Here is a 23,767-nt window from a genome sequence, read left to right on the forward strand (position 1 = left end):
TTTATTCATCAAAGAATCCTGAAAAAAGTATCGCAGTTTCCAAAAAAATATGAAGCAGCAAAACTGTTTCCAACATTGATATTAAATCAGCATATTAGAATGATTTCTGAAGATCATGTGACACTGAAGACTGGAGTAATGATGCTGAAAATTCAGATTTGATCGCAGAAATAAATTACATTTTAAAGTATATTAAAATTGAAAACCATTATTTTAAATTGCAATAATATTTCACATATTTCTGTATTTTGGATCAAATAAATGCAGCCTTGATGAGCAGAAGAGACTTCTTTAAAAAACATTACAAATCTTACTGATCCCAAACTTTTGAACGGTAGCGTATATACTACATGCTACAATATACTACATGCATTCTGTTGTCTAATTGATAGTTTACACTTTTTGCAAGTAAAAAGCTTTATTATATTTCTAAAAATGAGTATGTAAATATCATCTTACTTAGACATTATTAAAAAAATGTGCAGATTTGATTTCAACTATTGTTTTATTTCTTTAACTTTAAAATAATTACATATGAGCCGATGTCTGATTTATCTGTCAATAACTAAACAGTTGACAACAGCCAAAAATGCATTATTAATATTAATGACATACAGCCTTGTTATTGGAAAATTCACCTTATCTGTTTTGAAATATTCTGTAGTTTTAAGTAAATATTTCATTTTAAAAAAGCGTTCAATTAAATTCAGCAATTGTTTTGCATATAATTGCTATTATTAAACTGAATTATACATAAAAGCATTATACATGTACTAGTGTGTGTAATATAATGTATGTATGTATGTGTGTGTGTGTATATATATATATATATATATATATACATATATATATATATATATTAATACACAAAGTAATATTATGGGTCTTTATCTTATCTTTGCAGACTCAGCTCATAGACACCAAAGGATCCTGTACAAAGACAGCGGCTCCGACGTCCAACGTTGCTTCTGCAACTCATAGCTTTTATGGACAGTCGAGCAAACCGACCACAGGAGAAAAGCGACCATCTAAACTCCCTGAAGCAGGAGGAAGTGTCCCTGCAAAGAAGCCAGCGGTGTCTGTGAAAGGGAAATGCGTGTCACACTCAGAAAATCGTTTCCGAGTGGAGGTCGGCTACTATGCGGACCTCATCACTGTATTCAAAAGCATTCCCTCTAAGAACTATGGTGAGCACAGACACCGTATCTGCTGTCATTATTTGCAGAGAGCTTAGTGTGCTAATAAAGCTTAAAGGAATCCCAAAAATGAAAATTATATGAAAATTTAGGTCATCCAAGATGTAGATGAATTTGTTTCTTCATCAGATTTGGAGAAATGTAGGATTCCATCACTTGCTCACCAATGGATGCTTTGCAGTGAATGGGTGCCGTCAGAACTTGCTTTAAAGGAAAACAGCTGATGGCCTATAATATTTATGCATTTGTCATTTATCTGCTGTCACAGATCCTGCTACAAGGATGTGGAACTTCAGCCTTGAGGACTACCTGATGCTGAGTATGTCATCATGAACGTTACTTAGCATACTCAAGCAGTGAGTGCATGCAAAAATATATCTGTTTCCTGTAGCACAGGGTGTAATGGAGTTGGCTTGTGTTTCAGTGGAGCAGGCAGCGAGTTTACCCTCCGTCTCTCTCAAACCGCTGGATGGGATGGAAGGGCTGAATTTTTCAGCGTCCACCAGTCGACCCAAAGATGCAGCAGCTCTGGCAGCTCTGATGAGGTTCTGTCAGGGTTGGCAGAAACCAGGTGCCATGGTAAAGGGGAAGTGCGTTTTAGTGTCTCGCTGTCGGGTGGAGGTGGATATTGGATACCAGGCCGATGTTATTGCAACCTTCAAGAAAATGCCATCCAAAAATTATGGTGAGTGTAATAGATTTACCACAAACATGAATGGGGTACAAAATTGGGCCTATAATAGGAAGTCATGTGAAGTACATTATCATCACATTATTCTACAAACCCAAACCCTACTAATAATGTGACTTCGTTGACATGTAGTTGCAAAGTCTAAAGTGGACTATAGAAATAAAGTGTAACCTCAACGAATGTTCAGTGAAAGTTTGATTTAGAAGGTCAAACCAAATATTATTTGAGCTGTTTTATTTTTTGCAACCAATGTAGTCTGGTGGAAGTCTAGCAATAAACATCAAAATGCATCAAACATACAATATAAAAATAAATGTCAAATGAAATTCTAAAAATTATAGGAATATTAAACGTTTTTTTTTTAATTTAAGCTAGTTTAAGCCTAAGGTAGGGACTAGGTCATTTAAAATCAGCTTTTGCAATCAGTTTGTTATTGACAAACTTATATTTCCCATAAATTAAAGATGTTTGTTTAATCATTAATCACAGTACAGAGTTTGATGAATACATTACAACACTACAATTTGTGTGAAAATTAAACGAGATGGTTTGCTTCTCTTCCTGCCATACTGTTGCATGCAAAATGTGTGACAAAGCTTAATATTATATTTTTGGTAATTAAAATGAGTTAATTACTTTTTCAAAATATATAAATGTATTTTTAATTTATCGAAGAATTTTGTAATTTTTTAATTTTAACACTCAAAAAAAAAAAAAAAAAAGGATTTTTCCCTCTAATGCTTTTAAAAAATAATGGGTCACCAAAGTGTGTGGAAAGTTCCAGAAGGCTTTCACATGTATCATGCACACATTTTATTCTTTGTTTATTATTAGACATGAAGACCAGAAAGTGGAATTTCCATCTTGAGGACTACGGGAAGCTCAGTGAGTCATTTTAATTTTATTCACTTAAATGAATTCTTTTTCGAAGAGCATAAATGCAATCAGTGCGTATTAAATAGTGGAACATAAATTTAAGTTTACATTTCACACTCAGGCCAGAGACATATTTTTATGCAAGTATGCAAATGCAGATGAGAATGCTTGGCCCTTTCTTGCATTACTGTGGTGGTATAAATATAATTCATGGCACAGATATTTCAAGGTAACTCTACCTTCAAATGAATAATACTTGTGTTGCCTTATGAATTGTGATTTGACACATTTGTTTGTTTTATTCCTATATTTTTCATTCCTGTTCTTCTGAATACAGTTAAATTTAAAGGATTTTTCAAGTATGACTTGCAGTTCTGAAAAAAAAGGACAGAATTGCGACATATAAGCTCGCAATTGCAAGAAAAAGACAGAATTATGAGATGAAAAAGTTACAATTACTTTTTTTATTTTTATATATAAAACAAGAATTGCAAGAAAAAAAAGTCGGAATTCTGAGTTTATGTCTCACAAAAAAAAAAAAGGTGAGATAAATTACCTTTTTAATTTTTTTTAATTTCATGGTGGAAATGGGTTTCTATATTATAGTTTGTCAATGTTTCATTTTATATACCAGTATTTTACTGTATTTCTGAACATAATAATATGTGACTTTCCTCTGGACTTTTCCTCTCAATAATGCAGTTTTGACCGGGTTGGACTTATAGTCATGTGTGATGTATTTTTGGGAAAATACAGTGCATGTAGTTGATGGTGATGTCTTCTGTTTAGTGGTGGAACTGAGTGAGCTGCCTACGGTGGAGACCGAGCCTTTACCTCCCGCTGTGCTGCAGTCCTTCTCCTCTCAGTTTGAGAAGAGTGAGTCCAGAGCTCCAGTCCCTCCTGAGGCCGATCTCTCACACGTGGATCCGTATGTCACACGCAGCCTCATGCCCTTCCAGAGAGACGGGGTCAAGTAGGTCTCCATTACTGCTGTTTTAATGGGTTAAAAGTTAGTCGGTGGTTGGTAGCAATGCAAAGGTCATGGGTTCGATTCCCGGGGAATGTGTGAACTGGTAAACACTGGTAAACCTTGAATGCAAACTTAAAGTCGCTTACCTGAAATAATTGTTTTTGGTCCCCCAAAATGAAGGAGCTGGGTAATCATTTCCCCTCAATTTCCTCTCAGGTTAGGAACCTTGGTGTTTAACCAAACAAATCAATTCTGTTGTTAAGAACCGGTTTTATCAACTGCGGATTATTTCCAAGCTTAAACCGATTTTGTCTTTTCAAGACTTGGAAAAGGTTATTCATGTTTTTATTACCTCATGTCTAGATTACTGTAATTCACTGTACGCCTTCAGATGGTACAAAATACAGCTGCAAGGCTGTTGACCAGGGCAAAGAAATGTGTAACCCTGGAGCAGAAAAGCAGTCTTAAGTCGCTGGGGAATATTTGTAGCAATAGCCAAAAATACATTGTATGGGTCAAAATTATAGATTTTTCTTTTATACCACATCAATGGAAAGCTTATTTATTCAGCTTTCAGATGATTAATAAATCCCAATTTTGAAAAATTGACACTTAAGACTGGTTTTGTGGTCCAAGGTCACATATGACCACGTCATCCCAATTTTAGCTTTGCTTCATTGGCTCCTGGTCCATTTTAGACTTCGGTTTAAAATCTTGTTGTTTGTTTTTAAAGCTTTTAATGATCAAGTTCCATCCTATCTTAGGCTACGTTCACACCGTCAGTTTTTGCGATTGACAACCGCATTTACTTACAGGTGTGAGTCTCGAAACGTCCTGTTCACACAGCAGCTTACAGTAGCGTCTCGAATGCTGTCTGTATGAACGTGCAACGGGAGTCAAGCCCGTATTCCTTACCAGTTACCATAGTGACCATGTAATATCAAAGATGGCGACGTCCATAAAACTTAAAGTCTTATCACTTTCTGACACGACAAGAGTCCAATCGAGCGGCAAGTTCATCCGTCAAACCTTCATTAACCGACAGCAGCTTTTATATTTGGGTGGAGAGTGGAGCATTTGAGTCACGCGCAGAACACAAAACTGACAGGAGCGGCTCCGGTGGAAAACTGACGGGGTCTAAAACTTTTAGATGACACACAGCTCATTTCTCCGTCACTGTAGTGCCGGGTTCAGACCACACGATATTTTTGTCGGTCACGATTACGATTTTGATGTCAGATTACACGATTTTGACTCCTAAAATCTTGTCGTGTCGTGGACAAGAAACATGTCAGACTACACGTTGCTTCCCGACCATTCATCGCATGCCGTCTTTAACGACGCGCGTGATGTCATCGAGAAGGCGGAACTAGCGACTGATTTCCGAAAACAAGAGTGTAAACATTGCTGAAGCGCTTCCGCTATAGTTCACCAGCATTTTTCTTTCTTTGTTCTGTCGTGGTAGTCCCTCGATGACACATCATACAGGCAAGGAGTACTGTTGCCACAGCTCCACGAACCTTTCCTCCCCATTGTCGTTTACGAATCCCCACGACACCCTACGTCAAGCAAATCGTGGCAAAATCGGGCTAAAATCGCGTAGTCTGAACTGGGCATAAGTTACATTTTCAACTCACGGTAGACACGCGTTTGTGCAGCAGAGCGGCTCTCTCTCGCGCTGTAAGATGTGACAGACAACTAGTTGTTCAGTCCAGTTCCGTTCACACAGCGCGTGTGTTCCGAGAATGCAGTTGTGAGTCCTGAAAATTTACGGGTGTGAGTTTGGTTACAGAATTCGGCTGTCACGCCTGAAAATAACCGTACTGTGTGTGAACATCACCGTATTAAGGACTCAAATACAGGACTGACAACCGTATTCTTCTGCTGTGTGAACGTGGCCTTATTCTTATTCCTCTGTCATCTACCAGACTTTAAAGATCTTCTGACAGGGCTCTTTTATCTGTGCCTCGTTCCCGTTTATAAACTAACGGAGATAGGGCTTTTTCTGTTGCCGCCCCCCCTTCTGTGGAACCAGCTGCCTCTGGAAATCCGCCTTGCACCTAAATCTCTACTCCTTAGCATTTTAAACTAACTTTATTTTTGTTTTATTGCTCGTTTTGTTTGGTTTTATTTAACTTTCCTTTACTTTGTTCAGCACTTTGGATAACTTTGCTTTGTTTAATTGTGCTACATAAATAAAATTTGCTTACTTGCTTGCTTACTTGCTTTGGATAAAAGCATTTGCCAAGTGCATAAAATGTAAATATATAATGTGATGTTTGCTGATGTGTCAGTTTTGCAGTGTCCAGAGAGGGCCGTTTGCTCCTGGCTGATGATATGGGTCTGGGAAAGACGGTCCAGGCCATCTGCATCGCTGCCTACTACAGGAGTGAGTGGCCTCTGCTGGTGGTCGCTCCGTCCTCAGTGCGCTTCACATGGGCAGAGGTACACACTCTTACTGTAGAGGGATGCTTTTTGAGGATGCGTGTCACACCTATGCTACCGTTCAAAAGTTTGGGGTCGGTACGATTTTTTTCCCTTGCCAAGGCTGCATTTATTTGATCAAAATACAGTAAAAACAATAAATATTATTACAATTTAATATAGCTGTTTTCTATTTGAATATATGTTCAAATGTAATTTATTTCTGTGATCAAAGCTGTATTTTCAGCATCATTACTCCAGTCTTCAGTGTCACATGATCTTCAGAAATCATTCTAATATGCTGATTTGCTGCTTGAGAAACATTTCTGATTATTATCAATGTTGAAAACAGTTGTGCTGCTCAATATTTTTGTGGAAACTGTGATACGTTTTATTTTTCAGGATTCTTTGATGAATAGAAAGTTCAAAAGAACAGCATTTATTTGAAACTTTTGTTAGATGAAAAAATCTTTACTGTCACTTTTGATCAATTTAATGCAGCCTTGATGAATAAAAATATAAATTTCTTTCAAAAAGACTCAAAGACAATACTGCGTCCAAAACAATTTTTTTTATAGTTAGAATTAACTATATTCTTGTGACTTTTATAATAAAGAAATTAACAGTCACATGTTTACCTAAGCCCTAATAAACTTTTTACAATATATTAAAAATTACTTTTCTTGCATTTCAATTTTAGAGAATAAAAGTGTAAAACACTTCTGCACTGTTTAAGTAACGGAACACACTTGTTTTCTGCATTACAATAGTTCATAGTTGTCGTTCTTTTGTAAATAATGTAAAAACAGAGTTCTGACGTTGATCGTTTATTTTTATTTAGTAATGTCAGTGGTAGTTAACGAAGCAGCTTTTGTCAAGGTTGCAGTCACCAAAAAAAAGATCTGCACACATTTTGCTATTGAAAATAAATGGCATCTGTGTTTTTTCTCTCTTGAAAAGCACCAGTCGCCAGTTTTTTTCAACCATTTTTTTAAGACTGCATGTTGTGAAATCTGATTTATTAATTCATATTTTCCATCACTGCACCCTTGAGGAAGTACACGTTCTCTTCTTTCCCGGCAGGGATTTGTGAGGTTGTATTTTAAAGTTTAAAGGGAAACAGTGAATGTTTCCAGCGTTCCTCTGCAGGCTTTAGTCACACGACTCAACCTTCCTCAAAAGAGCTTGAAAGTCATATAAGAAATAGGCCCTCAAGACAAAGTGAATTCTCGCTCTTTTCCCTCAGGCTTTCCGCCGATGGCTGCCATCTGTCAGAGCCGACAGCATTAATGTGGTGGTTACAGGCAAGGACAACCTTTGCTCCGGCCTCATCAACATCATCAGCTATGACCTGCTCAACAGGATGGACAAACAGCAGCCATCCAGCCCTTTCAGTGTCATCATTATGGTGAGAGCATGCAAACTTGTTTTTTAATGACTCTCATTTACTGACTGCATTAGAAAGTTAGTTAGATAAGAACTTGTGCATGTGTGTATGAGAGTCCAGCTTTTGTGTAACAAATGCAGTTTGTGATGAACACTCACAGCAAACAAATTTTCTTCACTTCACTTGTAAATGCCTGAAAAAATAGTTCTTTAAAAATATTTGAATGCTAACATCATATTCAGTTATTATGGAATAAAATATTTACTGACTTTAGTTACATAATCATAAAATTCACTAATTTTATGCCTGTCTTTTTAGTTTGGGACCAGTAAGATAGATATATACAGTGGGTACGGAAAGTATTCAGACCCCCTTAAATTTTTCACTCTTTGTTATATTGCAGCCATTTGCTAAAATCATTTAAGTTAATTTTTTTTCCTCACATTTTATTTTTTTTTAAGAAATTGATATTTTTATTCAGATAGGATGCATTAAATTGATCAAAAATGAGAGTAAAGACATTTATAATGTTTCAAAAGATTTCTATTTCAAATAAGTGTTGTTCTTTTGAACTTCCTGTTCATCAAAGATTCCTGAAAAATAAAATGTATCACAGTTTCCAGAAAAATATTCGTCAGCACAACTGTTTTCAACACTGATAAGGAATGTTTCTTGAGCAGCAAATCCGCATATTAGAATGATTTCTGAAGATCATGTGACACTGAAGACTGGAGTAATGATGCTGAAAATTCAGCTTTGATCACAGAAATAAATGACATTTTACTATATGTTCATACAATATGTTTTTACAATATTAGTGTTTTTACTGCATTTTATTTAAATAAAAGCAGCCCTGGTGAGCAGAAGAGACTTCTTTCAAAAACATTAAAAAATCTCAGTAGTTCCATCCCACCTAGTTACATCTAGCAATGTATAACCTTGAAATATTAAGACTTTTAAAGGTTTTTTTGAGCTCTTCAAGCGTGGATTTAGTCGCAGGATGTGAATTGAATTCTCCTGTTTTCTGTTTGTTGTACAGGACGAGTCTCACTTCCTGAAGAACATGAAAACAGCCCGCTGTCGGGCGGCTCTTCCTCTGCTGAAGGTTTGCTGATTCAGGCTTATTTTAGGCGTCATTCATAGTGGTGAAGTTTAAAACACTGTGGTTTAGTAGATCCTGTCCTGGTTTATTAAAGTTTAAAGTCTGTCTAGACTGCACAGACATTGTGCTGCCGATTTAGAAAGCCTTGCTAGGAAATGCAGCCCAGAAAACCATAAAAACCTTAAGGTTTAACATTTGAAAGCGAAGAAAATAAGACAATCATAAATATTAGTATTGTCATTTTAATTTATTCCATTGTTTTATACTTTAGTCTATTTTTTATTTTACAGTGCAATGTGGTGGTTGAGGTTTTCCTTCATTTTTGTCCTTGGCTGATCACATACCTTGTATGGATTTTGCAACTCAGCTGCACTTCTCATATAAAACTTATTGATAGGTTTTATATGAGAAGACTAGATTTGAATTGTACATACTGGAGGATTTCAGGTGACGTCATTCGATTGTTTTCGTTGTCTGTGATGCTGCTAATTACACGTCTGTCTGGTGATAACAGACGGCTAAGAGAGTGATCCTGCTGTCAGGAACGCCTGCCATGTCCAGACCTGCTGAGCTCTACACTCAGATCCTGGCTGTGAGGCCTTCCCTGTTTCCACGCCTCCATGACTTCGGCACACGCTACTGTGATGCCAAACAGGTACGTCCATCTGTATACAGGTGTGTAAAAGTGCAATGTAGGGCTGCACAGTTAATTTAAATAAAAACAAAATCGTGATATGCCTTAGTGCACTTATTAAATCGCAAAGGCTGTGTTTTAATTAAATAAATACATGCACTGCATGTTTGAGAGTGAAGCACTGTGTTCATTTACACGTGAGCAGCTCATGATCCGCCGTGTTTTCAGCGTCTCAGAGCGACTCGCTTCACAGCAAATGCTGCTTCACACAAACTCCATCTCTGCATCTGCGCTGAGTTTGAGTCACTTTAACATTAATTTGGGAACGTAACGGGCACCAGCCATCTTCCCTTACTTGTAATGACAAGTGCTTATCAACAACAAAAAAAAGCTTTAAGGGCTCCCTGTGGTTTTCCATCAAAATGCAAGTTAGTTTAACGTTTGAAAATTAAGGAATTAAGACAGCCATAAATATTAGTTTGGTAATGTAAAATAAAATGTATATTATTATATTAATATTAATAGAATATTAATATTATTTATAACAAAATGTATATTATTATTATATTTATATTATTTTATTTTTTGTTTTCTATACTTTTTCTTAAATACTCTCTTTTACAATTAAATATTACAACAGTAATTTCTTAAGTTATTATTTTGTTTTTATGTAGTCATTTTTATATTTTTATTTAGCAATAATAATAATAATTATTGTTTATAGCCATATAGATACAGTATATGGTCACAACATTTTGGTGAAACTATGCAGCGCTACATACAAGCACAGCAAACCTGGAATTTATTTTTCTTTTTTTTATAGCAATTGCAAATTTAATCAGAAAATTTTAAATTAAATTTTTTTTTTTTTTTTCAAATCTTGCAGCCCTAGTACATTGACGTTCAGGAAAAAGTTGAAAATGAAGAAATTGATACAGCCATAAATATTAGTATTATAGTTGTACTAGTTGTAGTTATACAGTTATAGTTATAGTTATAGTATAGTTGTAAAATAAAATAATTTTTTAATTAAATACTCGATTTTACAGTGAAATTTTACAACAGCATTTCATATGTTTTTTATTTAGTAATTTATATTTTTTTATTTTGTAATAATAATAATAATAATAACTGTTTTCGTTGTTGTTGTTATTATTATTATTATTATTAGTTATAGCCATATTGAGAAATAATCACACAGTTTTGGCCAAATTGTGCAGACCTACAAACAAGCACAGCAAACCTGGATTTTTAAAAAGTGCATTTTAAATTGCAATGTTTATCAGAAAAATCCCAATTCGATTTTTTTCCCCAAATCATGCAGCCATAGTACAGTGTCAAAAGAGCAAACTGTTGTTGAGAAAAGTAGTTCTAAATGTGAAAACGGTGTAGAAAAGCGGTGTGGATGTGTGTCTGCAGCTACCGTGGGGCTGGGATTACTCCGGCTCGTCTCATCTGAGTGAACTGAAGCTGCTGCTGGAGGAGTCTCTGATGCTCCGCCGCCTCAAATCAGAGGTGCTCTCGCAGCTTCCCGCCAAACAGCGTAAGGTGGTTACCGTGACGACAGACGGCATCAACTCCCGCACCAAAGCTGCTCTCAGTGCTGCTGCCAAAGAGCTCGCCAGAGGATACCACAACGTGAGCGCCAACTACAATACAGCTGTGAAAACAAGTCTGATTTGAACATTTCTTTCGAGGAATTCTGCCAATATTTACTCACTCTCATCTTGAGTCATTCATCATAGCAGCATATGGGTTTGGAATGAGACGAGAGTGAAGTGTCATGTGTCCGTTACTGTAGCAGAGCTTTTCTGTGTTCATGTGCAGAAGTCACAAGAGAAGGAAGCTCTCCTGGTTTTCTTCAACCACACAGCAGAGGCCAAGATCAGAGCCATCGTGTACGTAAAAACAAAAACACCACAGCTGAGTTCAGTTTCATGCAGTTCCTTCAAAAGCATCCACATCAACAGACAACAATGTTCTGTGTATTCTAAGCACATGCTGCAGTTTTTGTCGTCTGTCGCTTTAAATCCTCAAGCTCTTTAAAGCAGGATGGATTTTGATTGGCTGTTGTAGATTTTATTCTGTTAATCATCTGGAAAAACATCGACATTCCTCTGTATCATTGTCATTGTAGTGTGAACTTCCCTATTAATTATTATAGTTATCATTATCATCCTGGGTGTGAACAAGCCTGTTTTATAATTATTAGAAGATTAATGTACATTCAAATAGTTTGATGCAAACAGTTGTAAAATGAAGCTGTGGTAAAATAAAGCAATAAGCCCCAAGAAGCCGTGGTTTACAGTGAATTTATAACAGCTAGGGGGCGTTGTTAAGGCCCGTTCACACCAAGAATGATAACTATAAAGATAACGATATTAGCGTCCACACCAGCGAACGATATCGTCTGTGTATTCTAAGCGCACGCTCGTCTGCCGCTTTAAATTCTCGAGCTCGTTACAGCAGGATAGATTCTGATTGGCTGTCAAAATTTTTATCGTTCATCAGCTGGAGAAATTCGTTCTGAAAGTGATTCCAATGATAGCGTTTCTCTGTGCCTTTATCGTTGTAGTTGTGGTGTGGACTCTGCTATTCTTTCATACTGAGAACGATTTTTAGAACTATATCTTTATCGTTATCTTTATAGTTATCGTGCTTGGTGTGAACAGGCCTTTAGGCTCGACAAGAAGCGGAGTGCCTAAAACCCCCTTAGCTGTTATAAATTCACTGTAAACCACGGCTTCACGGGGCTTATTGCTTTATAAAAACGGTTATTCCATAAACGTAGTAAGGTTTCACAAAATAAAACAGCAAATAATGTGTAATGATATTAATAAAAACGGTATTCTTCAGTCAAACAATGTAGTTCCTCAGAAACGGTTGTGGTTCCAACGAAGTGGTTGCCGAGCAACACACAAATGTAAACAAAGGTGTATGTTTGTAGAGTAATTTACAACAGCTTCGAACTTGGCTCAACCAATCAGAATCAAGGACCGGAACTCTCCGTTTTATAATATACATTCTATATTAATGCATTTAGAATGAATCATAAACAGACCTTTATTTAAAGATGGAAGAACTTTTATGATTTATATCAATAGCTGGTCTCTTTATAATGTAGCTTTTGCAATAGTTTAATAAAATCAGTGGTATATTCAAAGCTGTGTGTTACAGCATTTAAAAAAATAACGAACTATTTTAAATAACTATAAATAATAATTAATATTTTATATTATATATATAATATTTTATATAAAAATATATTTTATTTTTATTTAAAAAAGTAAATAATAATACTAATAATTGATATAATAGTATATCAGTTACTAAATGAAGACTGCTTGCCTCTGTTTCTCAGGGAGTACATCTCAGACATGCTGGAGTGCGGACGAGAGAAGTTTCTGGTGTTTGCTCATCACAAGCTGGTGCTGGACAGTATAACCAAAGAGCTCGCTGAGAAGGTCTGTTTGACTGTTGACTGTTTCTTCACAAAAATCTAAAATACGTTTTAACATTTGCCATCAGCTGCCAGCAGACCAAGATGTAATGTTCTGATTTAGAATTTTTAGAATTAATTCAAAACAGTAAAAAACAAATTAGCCTAATTGTGAGCTGCACAATATATCATGGTCTTATCAGTTATTGCTTATTTGATTTGATTTGATATTTAACTGTGGACTTCCTTTTCATAATGAGTTAAAACTTTGCAGTAAAGCTCTTCTCCATACATCATGGTGACATATGTGTGATACCTTCATTTCTTTAGTCTGTAGTGTGTTTTAGTCATGTTTAGTACATTTCACAATTAATTAGCAGATAATTGGTATCAACCTGTATGTATTTTTTTCTTTTTTTCTTCTGTTTTGTTTATATTATTATTATTATTATGTAATTTTTTCCTAAATACACAATTTTACAGTGAAATATTACAAGAGTAATTTATTTAATTCTTATTTTGCTTTTTTTTTGTACTATTTGTATATTTTTATTTAGTAATAATAATAATTATTATTATTTATTATTATTTTATAGCCATATTGATATGTGATTACAAAATGTTGGACACATTTATTTATTTTATTTATAATATAATTTGTATTTATTTATTTATTTTAGGGGGCTGGGGGCATGTACAATATTAAACATAAATATTTCCATTTGATAGAGAGTTAGCCAGTGCCTAATTTTCCTTCACAGTAACTTTGGCAAGTCACCATAAAAAAAAACAACAACAAAAAACCAGTGTCCTTAACTAAACTGGTTAATAAATATAATCAAATGTTGCGTATGTGGACCAGGTTTCTGTCACACGTTGGGTTGAATAGATACTATCTGAGCACTGCTGTGCTGTTTGTGTGCAGGGAATCAGTTACATTCGTATCGACGGCTCGACGGCGTCCGCGGAGCGTCAGCAGCTGTGTGACAGATTCCAGTCATCACAGAAGAGCTGCGTGGCTGTTCTGTCCGTCACCGCCGCTAACATGGGGCTCACGCTGCACTCGGCCGACCTCGTGGTGTTCGCCGAGCTCTTCTGGAACCCCGGAGTGAGACACAGACGCAGACATGTTCAGTCCAGACATTTACAGGCTTCCCACACGCGTGAAAACCTGGAGACATGAGGGAAAACTCTGACCTCCAGACCTGACGCAGTCATGCGCTAAAATATTTAATTGGCTTGAGATTGCTATTTGTTACAATTAAAAAATTAAAACGAAAAATGAAAAGTCCTTATTCAGTAATCACGACTTAAAGTCATGGAAATTCATTGGTCGTAAAGTGTGGGAACCCTGAATTTAGACCTTTATCTCAAGCTTAATTGTAAGACTTTTAATTCATTCATTCATTCATTTGCTTACTTTTTACTTATTTGTATAAATAAGTAAAATATTTTCTTATATTTGTAATTTTTGACATTTTTATTTAATTAATATAAATAAATGTATTCATTTTTTTTTATTTTTTTTTATTATAAAATTAATGTATTATCAAATGCTGTAACCGGTCACCTTTTTCTTTACATTTTTTATCATTTTAAATGAATACTTCAGTGAATACTTAGTTTATTTTAATATTTCTTTTAAATTAGCTTTATATTTCAGTTTAGTTTTAGTTAGTAAAAATAAATATTTGTATATTTTTTAAATGTATTATTATAACATAAGTGTATTATTAGATGATGTAACTGGTCACCTTTTCTTCATTTGTTTTTATTATATTAAATGAATACTTTAATTTTTAATTTTGTTTAAAATAATTTTAAATGGAACATAGGATGTCACACCACGGGGCATGTCAAATTTCCAAAATATTAGCAAGTCATTATAATTATAAAAAAAATATTAAATGCATAAAGTTGTGTTTTTATTAGTTTATTAGTAAATTATTATTTATTTTAATACATTTATTAAATTAACTTTAAAATTCAGTTTAGTTTTAGTTCAGTTTCGCAAAGGATTGTTAATTTCAGTTGCATTTTATTTCATGGACAGTTTTTTTTTTTTTTATAAGTAAGCGCAAGGAATCAGTTAATATTTACATCCAAAATGGATTTTTCACTATTTACATTTTTTGTGAAATCATCAAATTAACCAGAGTCTGTCATGAGTCTATCAATTTAATCTGGCACTGTCATGACTTTTTTTGTTTTGTTTATTTTTCATTTTTCAACCAGTTTTATGTTTAGATTTAGTGTTAGTTTACTTGCTGTTATTATTTTCAGTTGATAAAAATCTTTTTATATGAGGAATGATGGTTTTTGTATATGGTTTTGTTGCAAAAAATGAAAACCCAATTTTTGCTTAATTTTTCCAATAATTGTGAATTTTTAGTATCATATATACATTACAAGCTGTAACTGGTCATCTTTTATTTTATTTATTTATCCATTTTAAATCACAGTTTTTGCTCTCAGTTTAAATGGTTACTACAACAATTTTAAATTGTTTAATTTTAAAACAAGTTTACCCATAGGACGTGTCAAATTTTCAAAATATTAACCATTATAATTATAAAAAAAATAAGAATATTATTTTAAATAAAAAAAGTTGTTTTTTATTAGTAAATGGTTTGTTATCTTAATCCTTCTTTTCAAATTAACTTTAAAATTCAGTTTAGTTTTAGTTTATTTCTTCGGTGGGTTCTTAATTTTAGTTCTGTTTTATCATGTTTTACACGCACGATGCCACTGATTGGCCTTGTCTCTGTTTTTACACTGTTTTCTGTTTCTCAGGCCCATGATACAGGAGAAGATGAATGTTTTGGAGCAGGTCGGTTTGTCTGAATCCAACATTTCAGAGAAGGCAGAATCTGCCAGCTTTCACAGCAAGGTTAGTATGCAGTCTTTTTACCATCTGCATTTGACATTAGAACGGTTAAAAATCAATCATATTCAACCAGCGATAAAATAACTGTAGACTTCCATTGCACTTTTATTTATTTGTATTATTTATTTTTCCGCTTAATGTTGAACGCTTTAGAATATATTTAGCTGATTTTAAATAAATTCAAAATCAAAGTTGGTAAATATCTGCATAAATATGGCAAAACAGTTAAGAATGCAAATTGAAATCGTTATTGAACATATCTGCCATCGCTGGAGAAAAATGCATTTTTCCCTGTTTGTCAGGATCCTCATCAGCTGACCATCACTGAGATGTTCCAGAGGTCCTTTGATGAGGAGGAGATGCTTGCTTTAGTTGATCAAGATCAGTAAGAATGCACATTTCTGCATAAAATAACATGAATTGTTTCAGTTGCTTTGAAAACCAATCACTGGACTTGTTTTTGTTCGTCACAAAATGACTAAATAAAGCCTAAAGATTTTTGAAACCGCTGTCAGATTCAACCAAACTAATCAGCCTTTCACCAAATAATTAATAAGGAATAAAAACAGACAAGAGTGTTTTCACAGTGTTTAATTCACAAGAGGATGTAAATTCATATGAGATGATTTATAGCTGCCTTCAGATCCAAACTGACGGAGAACAAAAGAAACCATCATATCATTATGTCTTCCAAACAGGGTTATTATCATTAACTACAATTAAAAACAATAACTTCAAATAAAATATAAAAAATACATTTCAAAATTCATTTTCATTTAGTTAAGTTGAAGTACTAAAATAACTAAAACTATATAGACATTAATAAACAAATTAGCTTAAATTAACTCAAAACTACAATAGTGTATCATTGATACTAAAAACCCACTTACAGCTTAATTACATCAAATATAGTTTGAGACCTTGTAAGAACTGATTCTTTGAACGAGTCATTTCTTTGTGAATCAGATTACCCTGTCGTTTAATTACAGTAACACTGCTTCTCATGAATGTTTTTGATGTAAGTTAATCACGTAACCTCACCTTTATCCGTCTGGTTCTTTGACAGATGATTGTACAGATTTCATACATTTCCCTGATCCCCTGAAATACAGAAGACAAACTTCTCATCACATTTACCTCACAAGTAAAAGTTGAAATAAAGTTTATTTATCATTCCAGAATAAGATTACTGACTTTGTGTGATTAATGTTAATCATGTGTTTGATTAACAGATTACTCAATCTTGAGACATGGGGCAAAAAAAAAAAGAGTACAGAGCTGAAATAAATGAAAGTTAATTCACCAAAGGAATAATTTCTGATTAATCCTTCTCATTTACGCTTGGATGCGTCATCCATTAGTATTCAGTTTTGCCCTGCTGTACCTCAATCTGATCACTTTGACAGTATTTTGCATGTAATCTGTGTATTAAAATGCATCAGCCATTCTGTTTTTGCTAGCTATTAATAGGACCTATTTAAAATGAGTGAAATTATTACATATACATTTCTTTATAGTGGGTGACAGGACTGTATAATGTATAATAGTTGTGACAAAAAAAAAAAAAAAGAGCATAATTACCTAGAATCATATGCTGAAATATGGACCTTCAGGAAGAAGGTTGACTTTGGTTTTATAAAACGTTTCCTTAATATCTCACATGTTTTGTTTCCAAAACATGTCTGAAGGATCAGTGACTAAACTTGTTCTTGACGTGTGCATCACTCATTGAAATAAAGACCTGCGTCCTGCGGGCTGGATGAGGGCGTCTCTTGTGCTTCGGGCTCATCAGAGGAAGCTGTCTGACTCTCTGTCGTCTCCGGCTTCATTTCTTCAGCAGCTTCTGGAGGTGGAGAGGAAGGGTAATGCTGACTTTTGTGTCACCTTTTCACTTTTAGTTAACGGACTAAAAGTACTTTTGTAGGCTATATCAGGATTTCAGTTTTATTTCAAATGTGAAGCCCAATTTATTTATTTTAATTATCCAGTTGATTTGCTTTTCATCAACTCTCGAACCCCCGTTTAGGAAACCCTAAAGGACTAAAGGAACAGTTGACCTTAAATCAAATCTCTGTTATTATTTACTCACTGGTTTATTCTGTATGTGCAACGACAGCTCATAGTGACGGGCAAATACCAGAGTACGTGTTTGGAGCAACATATGGGTGAATAAATAATGAGAGAGTTTATATGTTTAGACGTGTTTGTTCAGTTTTGAACCTGTTGAGCTCGGCTCTGTCTGGTTCCTCGCGTCATTAAATGATGGAGATCTGGAAGCTTGTAGATTCTTGAGCTCTGCAAAGCTCTCCACTGTTTCTATAGATAGCAGGACATTCATTAAATGTTCTTAAAAATTATGTACATTTATACAAGATCTGCCTCAGTATTTTGTTTTTGTTTTGATTTTTCAATATAAATATCTAAACATCCTTAATTCAAGACATGAGATGCAAAATGAAGATTTTTTTTTGAGAAACTGAACAAAATTAAGTGAGTTTATGCTTAAAACAAATATCTGTCAATGGGGAATGAAAACTTGGTTTCCCTTTGAATCAAGTAGATTTTTCTGAGCCCAATGGCAGATATTTGTCCCTTTTTTTTATACACAAACTCAGTTCATTTTGATACATTTCTCAGAAAACGAGACTTTTTATCAAACGTCATTTTTGCATCTTGATTTAAGAATTTTTTTGACATTTGCACTGGAAAACAAGATCAGTGTGACCAGATGCTACAGTAAAAGTTCATTCCATTTTCTAGTTAAGCTGTTTTTTGTGTGTGTGGACAATTATATGTGTGGTTAGAAGTTGTATTTTCAAACTTTGCAGTGCTGCTAATGCAACTCATAGTTTTCTCCGTAGACATTTCCATTTAGAGAACATTTTGCCGTATTGTGTTCCCCTTAATTTATTGGTCTTAAAAAGGTCTTTAAACGTCTTAAATTTAATTTTATAAAACTTGGAGAAACCCTGTTATATGATGTAAATACAATGTGTTTTATCACCACATGAAAACATCTGATTTAGATTTTGTTTCTCGGTACAGTGAACTTTTAGCTCAACAGATGGAGGAGCATTTGATCATTTCACGCACCTAACAGAGGAGAAGCGGCGCCGTCGATGATCACGCTCTCAGAGCTGATGTCTCCAAAGATGAAGTGTATCTTCTGGTGTGCGTGTTGAGTGTTGGAGGATCCGTGGACGGCGTTCTCCAGCATGTCTTTAGCGAAGCGCGCTCTCAGAGACTCCGGGGCCGTTTGTCTCGCCTCGCTGGGGTCCGTCGGGCCCATGGCCGCCCTCCACTCGTCCACCGCGTTCTCCTTCGTCAGAACCATCATCGTACACGGGCCGCTGCAGAAAAATGAACCACGTTTTATCTTACCTATGTCCTGCGTGAAACCTTCCAGTTGAGTTTCAGCCGAACTCACCTACACATGTAATCCACCAGCTGACTGAAGAACGGTTTGTCTCTGTGCTCTTTATAAAACTCTTCCGCCATCTCTCTGGACAGAACCGTGTCCTTCAGACGGGAGATGGTGAATGCTCTGGCCCGAATCTCCTCCAGGATTTCCTCTGATGTGAGCAGAAGCAGACAAAATAAACAGCGAGTTCCTCATTTCATTAATATTCTTACTTTTTAATTTTTATATACACCAGTATTTCAGTAAGATTTTAATAAAGTAAGAAATGATCACATTTATTCATCAAGGATGCATTAAATTAATCAAAGTGACAGTAAAGACATTTGTAATGTTGCAAAATATTTCTATTTAGAACTTTCTATGCATTAAAGAGTCCTGAAATGCATCACAGTTTCCCCAAAAATATGAAGCGGCACAACTGTTTTCAACATTGATAATAATCAGAAATGTTATGCAGAGCAGCAAATCTGCATATTAGAATGATTTCTAAAGATCATGTGACATTGAAAACTGGAGTAATGATGCTGAAAATTCAGCTTTGATCACAGAAATAAATTACAGTTTACTGTATATTCACATACAAAAAAAAAAGTTATTTTGAATTGGAATAATATTAATCTATTGATCAGATAAATGCAGCCTTGGTGAGAAGAGACTTCTTTCAAAAACATTCAAAGTCTTACCGACCGCAAACTGTTTGAACTTTTAGTTTGCGCTATATTTCAGCAGTATTTCTCTCTTTTCATGTCGATAGTGTTTGAGAAGCATTGCCGTACTGATATTTCTAAATCATTCGGATTTGGTTTTCTTCAAAAGCTCTAGCTGCAACTATTAATTATGTTTTGTACAATAAATCCATTCTGACTTCATTCAGACTGATTTGTACATTAAAGGGGTCATATGATGCGATTTCAAGTTTTCCTTTCTCTTTGGAGTGTTACAAGCTGATTGTGCATAGATAAGATCCCTGAAGTTGCAAAGACTACAGTCTCAAAACCACAGAGATATTCTTTATCAAAGTTAAGACTCTGTATCTGTTAACTGTTTTTGTAAACATTCTACTTTTCAAAAAGTTAAGGAAAAAACATTTAAATCTCCCATTGGCATCGTTTCAACTTTCAAAATGTAACTGGCATCATATTTGCATACATAATTTGCCGCCTTTCTTACATTTTTTCATTTCTGTGTGTTTCTGATACGGTATTTCATTTACAAAGAACCAAAAGCTCAAACTTAAACTAAAGCTTCCCTCTTGTCAGCACTGCTGTGATCTAGCTGCATTTAAAGCACGTGTGAACCGTGCAGCTCAAACACGGAGCTAATATCCCTCTCCACTCTTTGCACCGTGTTCAGAGTGACTGCTGAAACGATACCCTTGTGTTCAGTGTCAGGTTTAATGACGGCCAGCGTGTCCTCCGGTGGGAAGAAGAAGCCGATCTCCCTCTCCGCCTCCTCTGAGCTTCCGCTGCCGTGAAGCTGATTAATGCTGGAGCTGCCAGAGACAAACTGGGCTCGCAGACTAGATCAGAACCACATATACAAACGCACTGACCATTTAAACACATATATGATACATAAACATGATATGATGATATACAACAACACATTGAGTTGATCAAACTATTATAAATATCATTTACCTGTTGGGTTGCTCAGTCTTAGCCTGGATGGGGTCTTTGGGTCCCAGGATGTTTCTCCAGTGTTCTACGGCTCGCTCCTTCACTAGCGCTAGTGCTAACACAGGCCCGCTGTGAACGACAGCAGACATTCGCTGTGAGTCTTCTGGCTTCTTTACCTCATTTACACAGCATTTATATGCAATTAGCAGCTATGTATCCAAGATTACAATTACGCTTCAATTGAAGATAAAAATCACTTGTTTTTTTGTTGTTTTTTTACTGTCCTCTACAGATTCGATAAGACAGCATTCATAATTCAGAATGAATGGTATACTTTATATCTAATAATTATCATTTTGACACAGTGTTATTTCAGTATCACTGATATACTATTGTAGTTTTTGTTAATGTTTTGAATTAGATTATATAGTCATCTTTTGTTTTCACTGTAATTTTAAAGTTGTTAGTGTTTGTTGTGTTTTTGTAATTTTTAGTGATTTTTTATAAATATGTCTTTATAGTATTTATACATTTTTATGTATTAGCTTTAGTTTATTTAGTTTTAGTTAAAACAAAAGTGAGAAATCTTGCATTCTACATTTATTTTAAGTAACAAAAACATGTATATATATATATATATATATATGTGTGTGTGTATATATATACAAATATAATATTTATTTTAAGTAATGAAAATGTTTTGAAATTCTACTTTTTTTATTAAAAAATTTTGTTACTATGTTAAGTAACGATAATAACTATGTTTTGACATCCAACTGTTCAAAAATGCCGTTGTGTGCTGTTTTGCGAAACTGGCCTTAATAACTATAAATCTCAAGCTGAAGCTTTTCAAATGTATTTAATTTCCATATTGAATTATTTTAAAGGTATAGTTCACCCAAAAATGAAAATTCTGTCATCATTTACTCACCCATAAGTTGTTACAAAGAAAAAAAACAAGATATTTTGAAGAATGTTGATAAACAGTTTCTGGTAGCCACTGACATGCATAGTACTTTTTCCCATAGAATGGAAGTCAATGGGTACCAGCAACTGTTAGGTTACCCACAGTTCCTGGCAGCCATTCAGCAGAATACAGAAATTCATGCAGGTTTCTAACGACATGATGGAGAGTAAATGATGACAATTTTCATTTTTGGGGTGCAGGGAGCCATGTAACAGAACACTGATACTGCTAATTCTGTATTCTGTTTGGATGAGTCTGAAGGGTTCTGATTGGTTCTGAAACTACTAGAAAATGACATTGCTTGGCAATAATTCAAATGATTATTAATAATGCATGCTTGTACTGTATATGTTGAAAACTGGTGTCTGACTCTGTTATCATATCACTGATGCTGCTGTTTTAATAAACCGCTTGACTCGCACAGCCTCTTGTGGCTTACTGCTTTTCCACAGCATCAGATGTGTGATGTGTGCGATCGCTCACCTGGTCATGCTCTCCAGCAGGCTGGGGAAATATTCCTGCTCCAGATGATCGCTGTAGAACTGCCTGACCTGATCCTCAGACAGCATGAGCTCTCTCTGCATGGCCACTGTGAATCCTGCTTCATGGATCCGGCCCAGAATCTCCTCTACAAACACATCTACACTTTACTTCCTGACCGTAAGCGCTCCGATTGAATTACTCTGCACTAGCAGTCAAAAGTTTGGACACATCTGCTCATTCTTTATTAGGACAGTTTCACACATTGTGGAATAACAGTAAAGTCATCGAAACTACAAAATAACGTAAATGGAGCAGTGTTGTTATTGTTAACTAAAACTAAAACTTGTTTCAGTTAATTAAAAAAAAAGCTGAAATAAAATTTAAAAGTGAAATAAAATATAATATTTTAGATGGAAAAATTACAAATGTTGCCTTGGCAACTAACTGAAATAAAATAAGTTTAAGTTCTAAAATAAAAATAAAGCTAAATAAAATTATAAATAAAATAAAGCAAACACACATAACAAAATTACTAACATTTAAGCTAAAATTTAAATGAAAACTGAAAAAAAAAGCTTAAAACATTGCTGAAATGGAAATAAAGCCAAATAGGAATATTTAAAAAATAAATAAATAAAATGGTAAAACACATTACAAAATTACTAAACCCTAAAATAAAATGAAAATGAAAACTGAAAATAAAAACATATTTACATAAAGTATTATATTTAAAATCAATAAATATTTTTATGAATTAATTCAAATTATAATACTATAATATAGTAATACTATTATAATAACACTGAAATGTTGTCGTGACCAATAAATGTCAGTCATATGTTGGTTGACTCAAAGTGTTACATTGTGGCTTTAGATGAAACGTTCATGAGAAATAAATTGAGTCAAGTGTGTCCAAACTTGTAACTAGTACTTCAGTTTAAAGTTCTCATTGAATGCAGGAGAATCTGTCTGCGCCCACGGGGCCGCAGTTCTGCGCGTGTAAACGTAATGTTGGCACATGCCTCTGTTTTCCCTGGCAGCGTCTGGACGGATGAGCGCCAGCGTCCTCTCCACATGCTCCTGTTCCGGCCCGGCCCGCTCCGAGCCCGAGTCCGCCATCGCCATCCTGAAGCTGGGGAAGAAGAACGCCAGCTCCCTGCTGGCCTGCTCGCTGTCGCTGCTGCCGTGTAGAGCGTTCAAAAGAGTCTCGGTGCCGTACTGAGCCCGCAAGCTGAAGCACAGAGAGCGGCCAGAGAGGGATGGATGGATGGAAGGGTGGAGAAGCAGAGAAAGAGAAGAGCAGATGGTCTCACTGCTGGTTCTCGGCCAGGGCAGAGGGAGGCAGGCAGGAGTTCACACAGGATGTGTTGTGCTATAACTGTTAGTGCTCAAATCTGTGAGCGCAATATGGAACGTCAACGCAACTCAACGCCCTCATATCACTTTTAGATTATATTTAATTACAAAATGACATTATACACACATCAGGGAATCGCTGAGCCTCTGTGTTAGGCCTATGAAGAGAGACCATGTCATTATATATGTCTGACACAACAAAATCAGGGAGTTTCAATAATAATTTTAAATAATAATTTACTTTAAAAAAACAACAACCACATATATATATATATATATATATATATATATACAGGTGCATCTCAATAAATTAGA

The 23,767-nt window shown here is 35.0% G+C and overlaps 2 protein-coding genes and 1 long non-coding RNA gene across 4 annotated transcripts in view; 2 read left to right on the plus strand and 1 right to left on the minus strand.

The window, feature by feature from the left end:
• LOC107739040 (SWI/SNF related, matrix associated, actin dependent regulator of chromatin, subfamily a-like 1) overlaps positions 1–13,934 on the plus strand; it is a 16,104-nt gene extending 2,170 nt beyond the window's left edge. For both annotated transcript variants that reach the window (XM_016551010.1, XM_016551009.1), the window contains exons 3-15: positions 905–1,187; positions 1,465–1,515; positions 1,621–1,881; positions 2,722–2,772; positions 3,553–3,736; positions 6,028–6,178; positions 7,404–7,565; positions 8,584–8,649; positions 9,161–9,301; positions 10,700–10,918; positions 11,108–11,178; positions 12,642–12,744; positions 13,645–13,934. In XM_016551010.1, the coding sequence (XP_016406496.1) occupies positions 905–1,187; positions 1,465–1,515; positions 1,621–1,881; positions 2,722–2,772; positions 3,553–3,736; positions 6,028–6,178; positions 7,404–7,565; positions 8,584–8,649; positions 9,161–9,301; positions 10,700–10,918; positions 11,108–11,178; positions 12,642–12,744; positions 13,645–13,902 (2,001 nt within the window). In that variant the 3' untranslated portion in view covers positions 13,903–13,934. The remainder of the gene's footprint in view (positions 1–904; positions 1,188–1,464; positions 1,516–1,620; positions 1,882–2,721; positions 2,773–3,552; positions 3,737–6,027; positions 6,179–7,403; positions 7,566–8,583; positions 8,650–9,160; positions 9,302–10,699; positions 10,919–11,107; positions 11,179–12,641; positions 12,745–13,644) is intronic.
• A 1,579-nt stretch (positions 13,935–15,513) lies between these two features.
• On the plus strand, positions 15,514–16,876 carry LOC107739042 (uncharacterized). Its single transcript, XR_001639962.1, has 3 exons — positions 15,514–15,609; positions 15,909–15,991; positions 16,673–16,876. It is a non-coding gene; the product is annotated as an uncharacterized LOC107739042 (long non-coding RNA).
• A 418-nt stretch (positions 16,877–17,294) lies between these two features.
• LOC107739048 (thioredoxin domain-containing protein 3 homolog) overlaps positions 17,295–23,767 on the minus strand; it is a 10,907-nt gene continuing 4,434 nt past the window's right edge. The window contains exons 10-17 of the mRNA XM_016551017.1: positions 23,119–23,327; positions 22,097–22,241; positions 20,668–20,775; positions 20,401–20,546; positions 19,034–19,178; positions 18,700–18,956; positions 17,827–17,922; positions 17,295–17,449 (exon numbers count right to left, since the gene is read on the minus strand). Of these exons, the coding sequence (XP_016406503.1) occupies positions 17,328–17,449; positions 17,827–17,922; positions 18,700–18,956; positions 19,034–19,178; positions 20,401–20,546; positions 20,668–20,775; positions 22,097–22,241; positions 23,119–23,327 (1,228 nt within the window). The 3' untranslated portion in view covers positions 17,295–17,327. The remainder of the gene's footprint in view (positions 17,450–17,826; positions 17,923–18,699; positions 18,957–19,033; positions 19,179–20,400; positions 20,547–20,667; positions 20,776–22,096; positions 22,242–23,118; positions 23,328–23,767) is intronic.

The sequence above is a fragment of the Sinocyclocheilus rhinocerous genome, unplaced genomic scaffold, assembly GCF_001515625.1.
Source record: "Sinocyclocheilus rhinocerous isolate Xijiao unplaced genomic scaffold, SAMN03320098_v1.1 scaffold1096, whole genome shotgun sequence".
Taxonomy (NCBI): Eukaryota; Metazoa; Chordata; class Actinopteri; order Cypriniformes; family Cyprinidae; genus Sinocyclocheilus; species Sinocyclocheilus rhinocerous.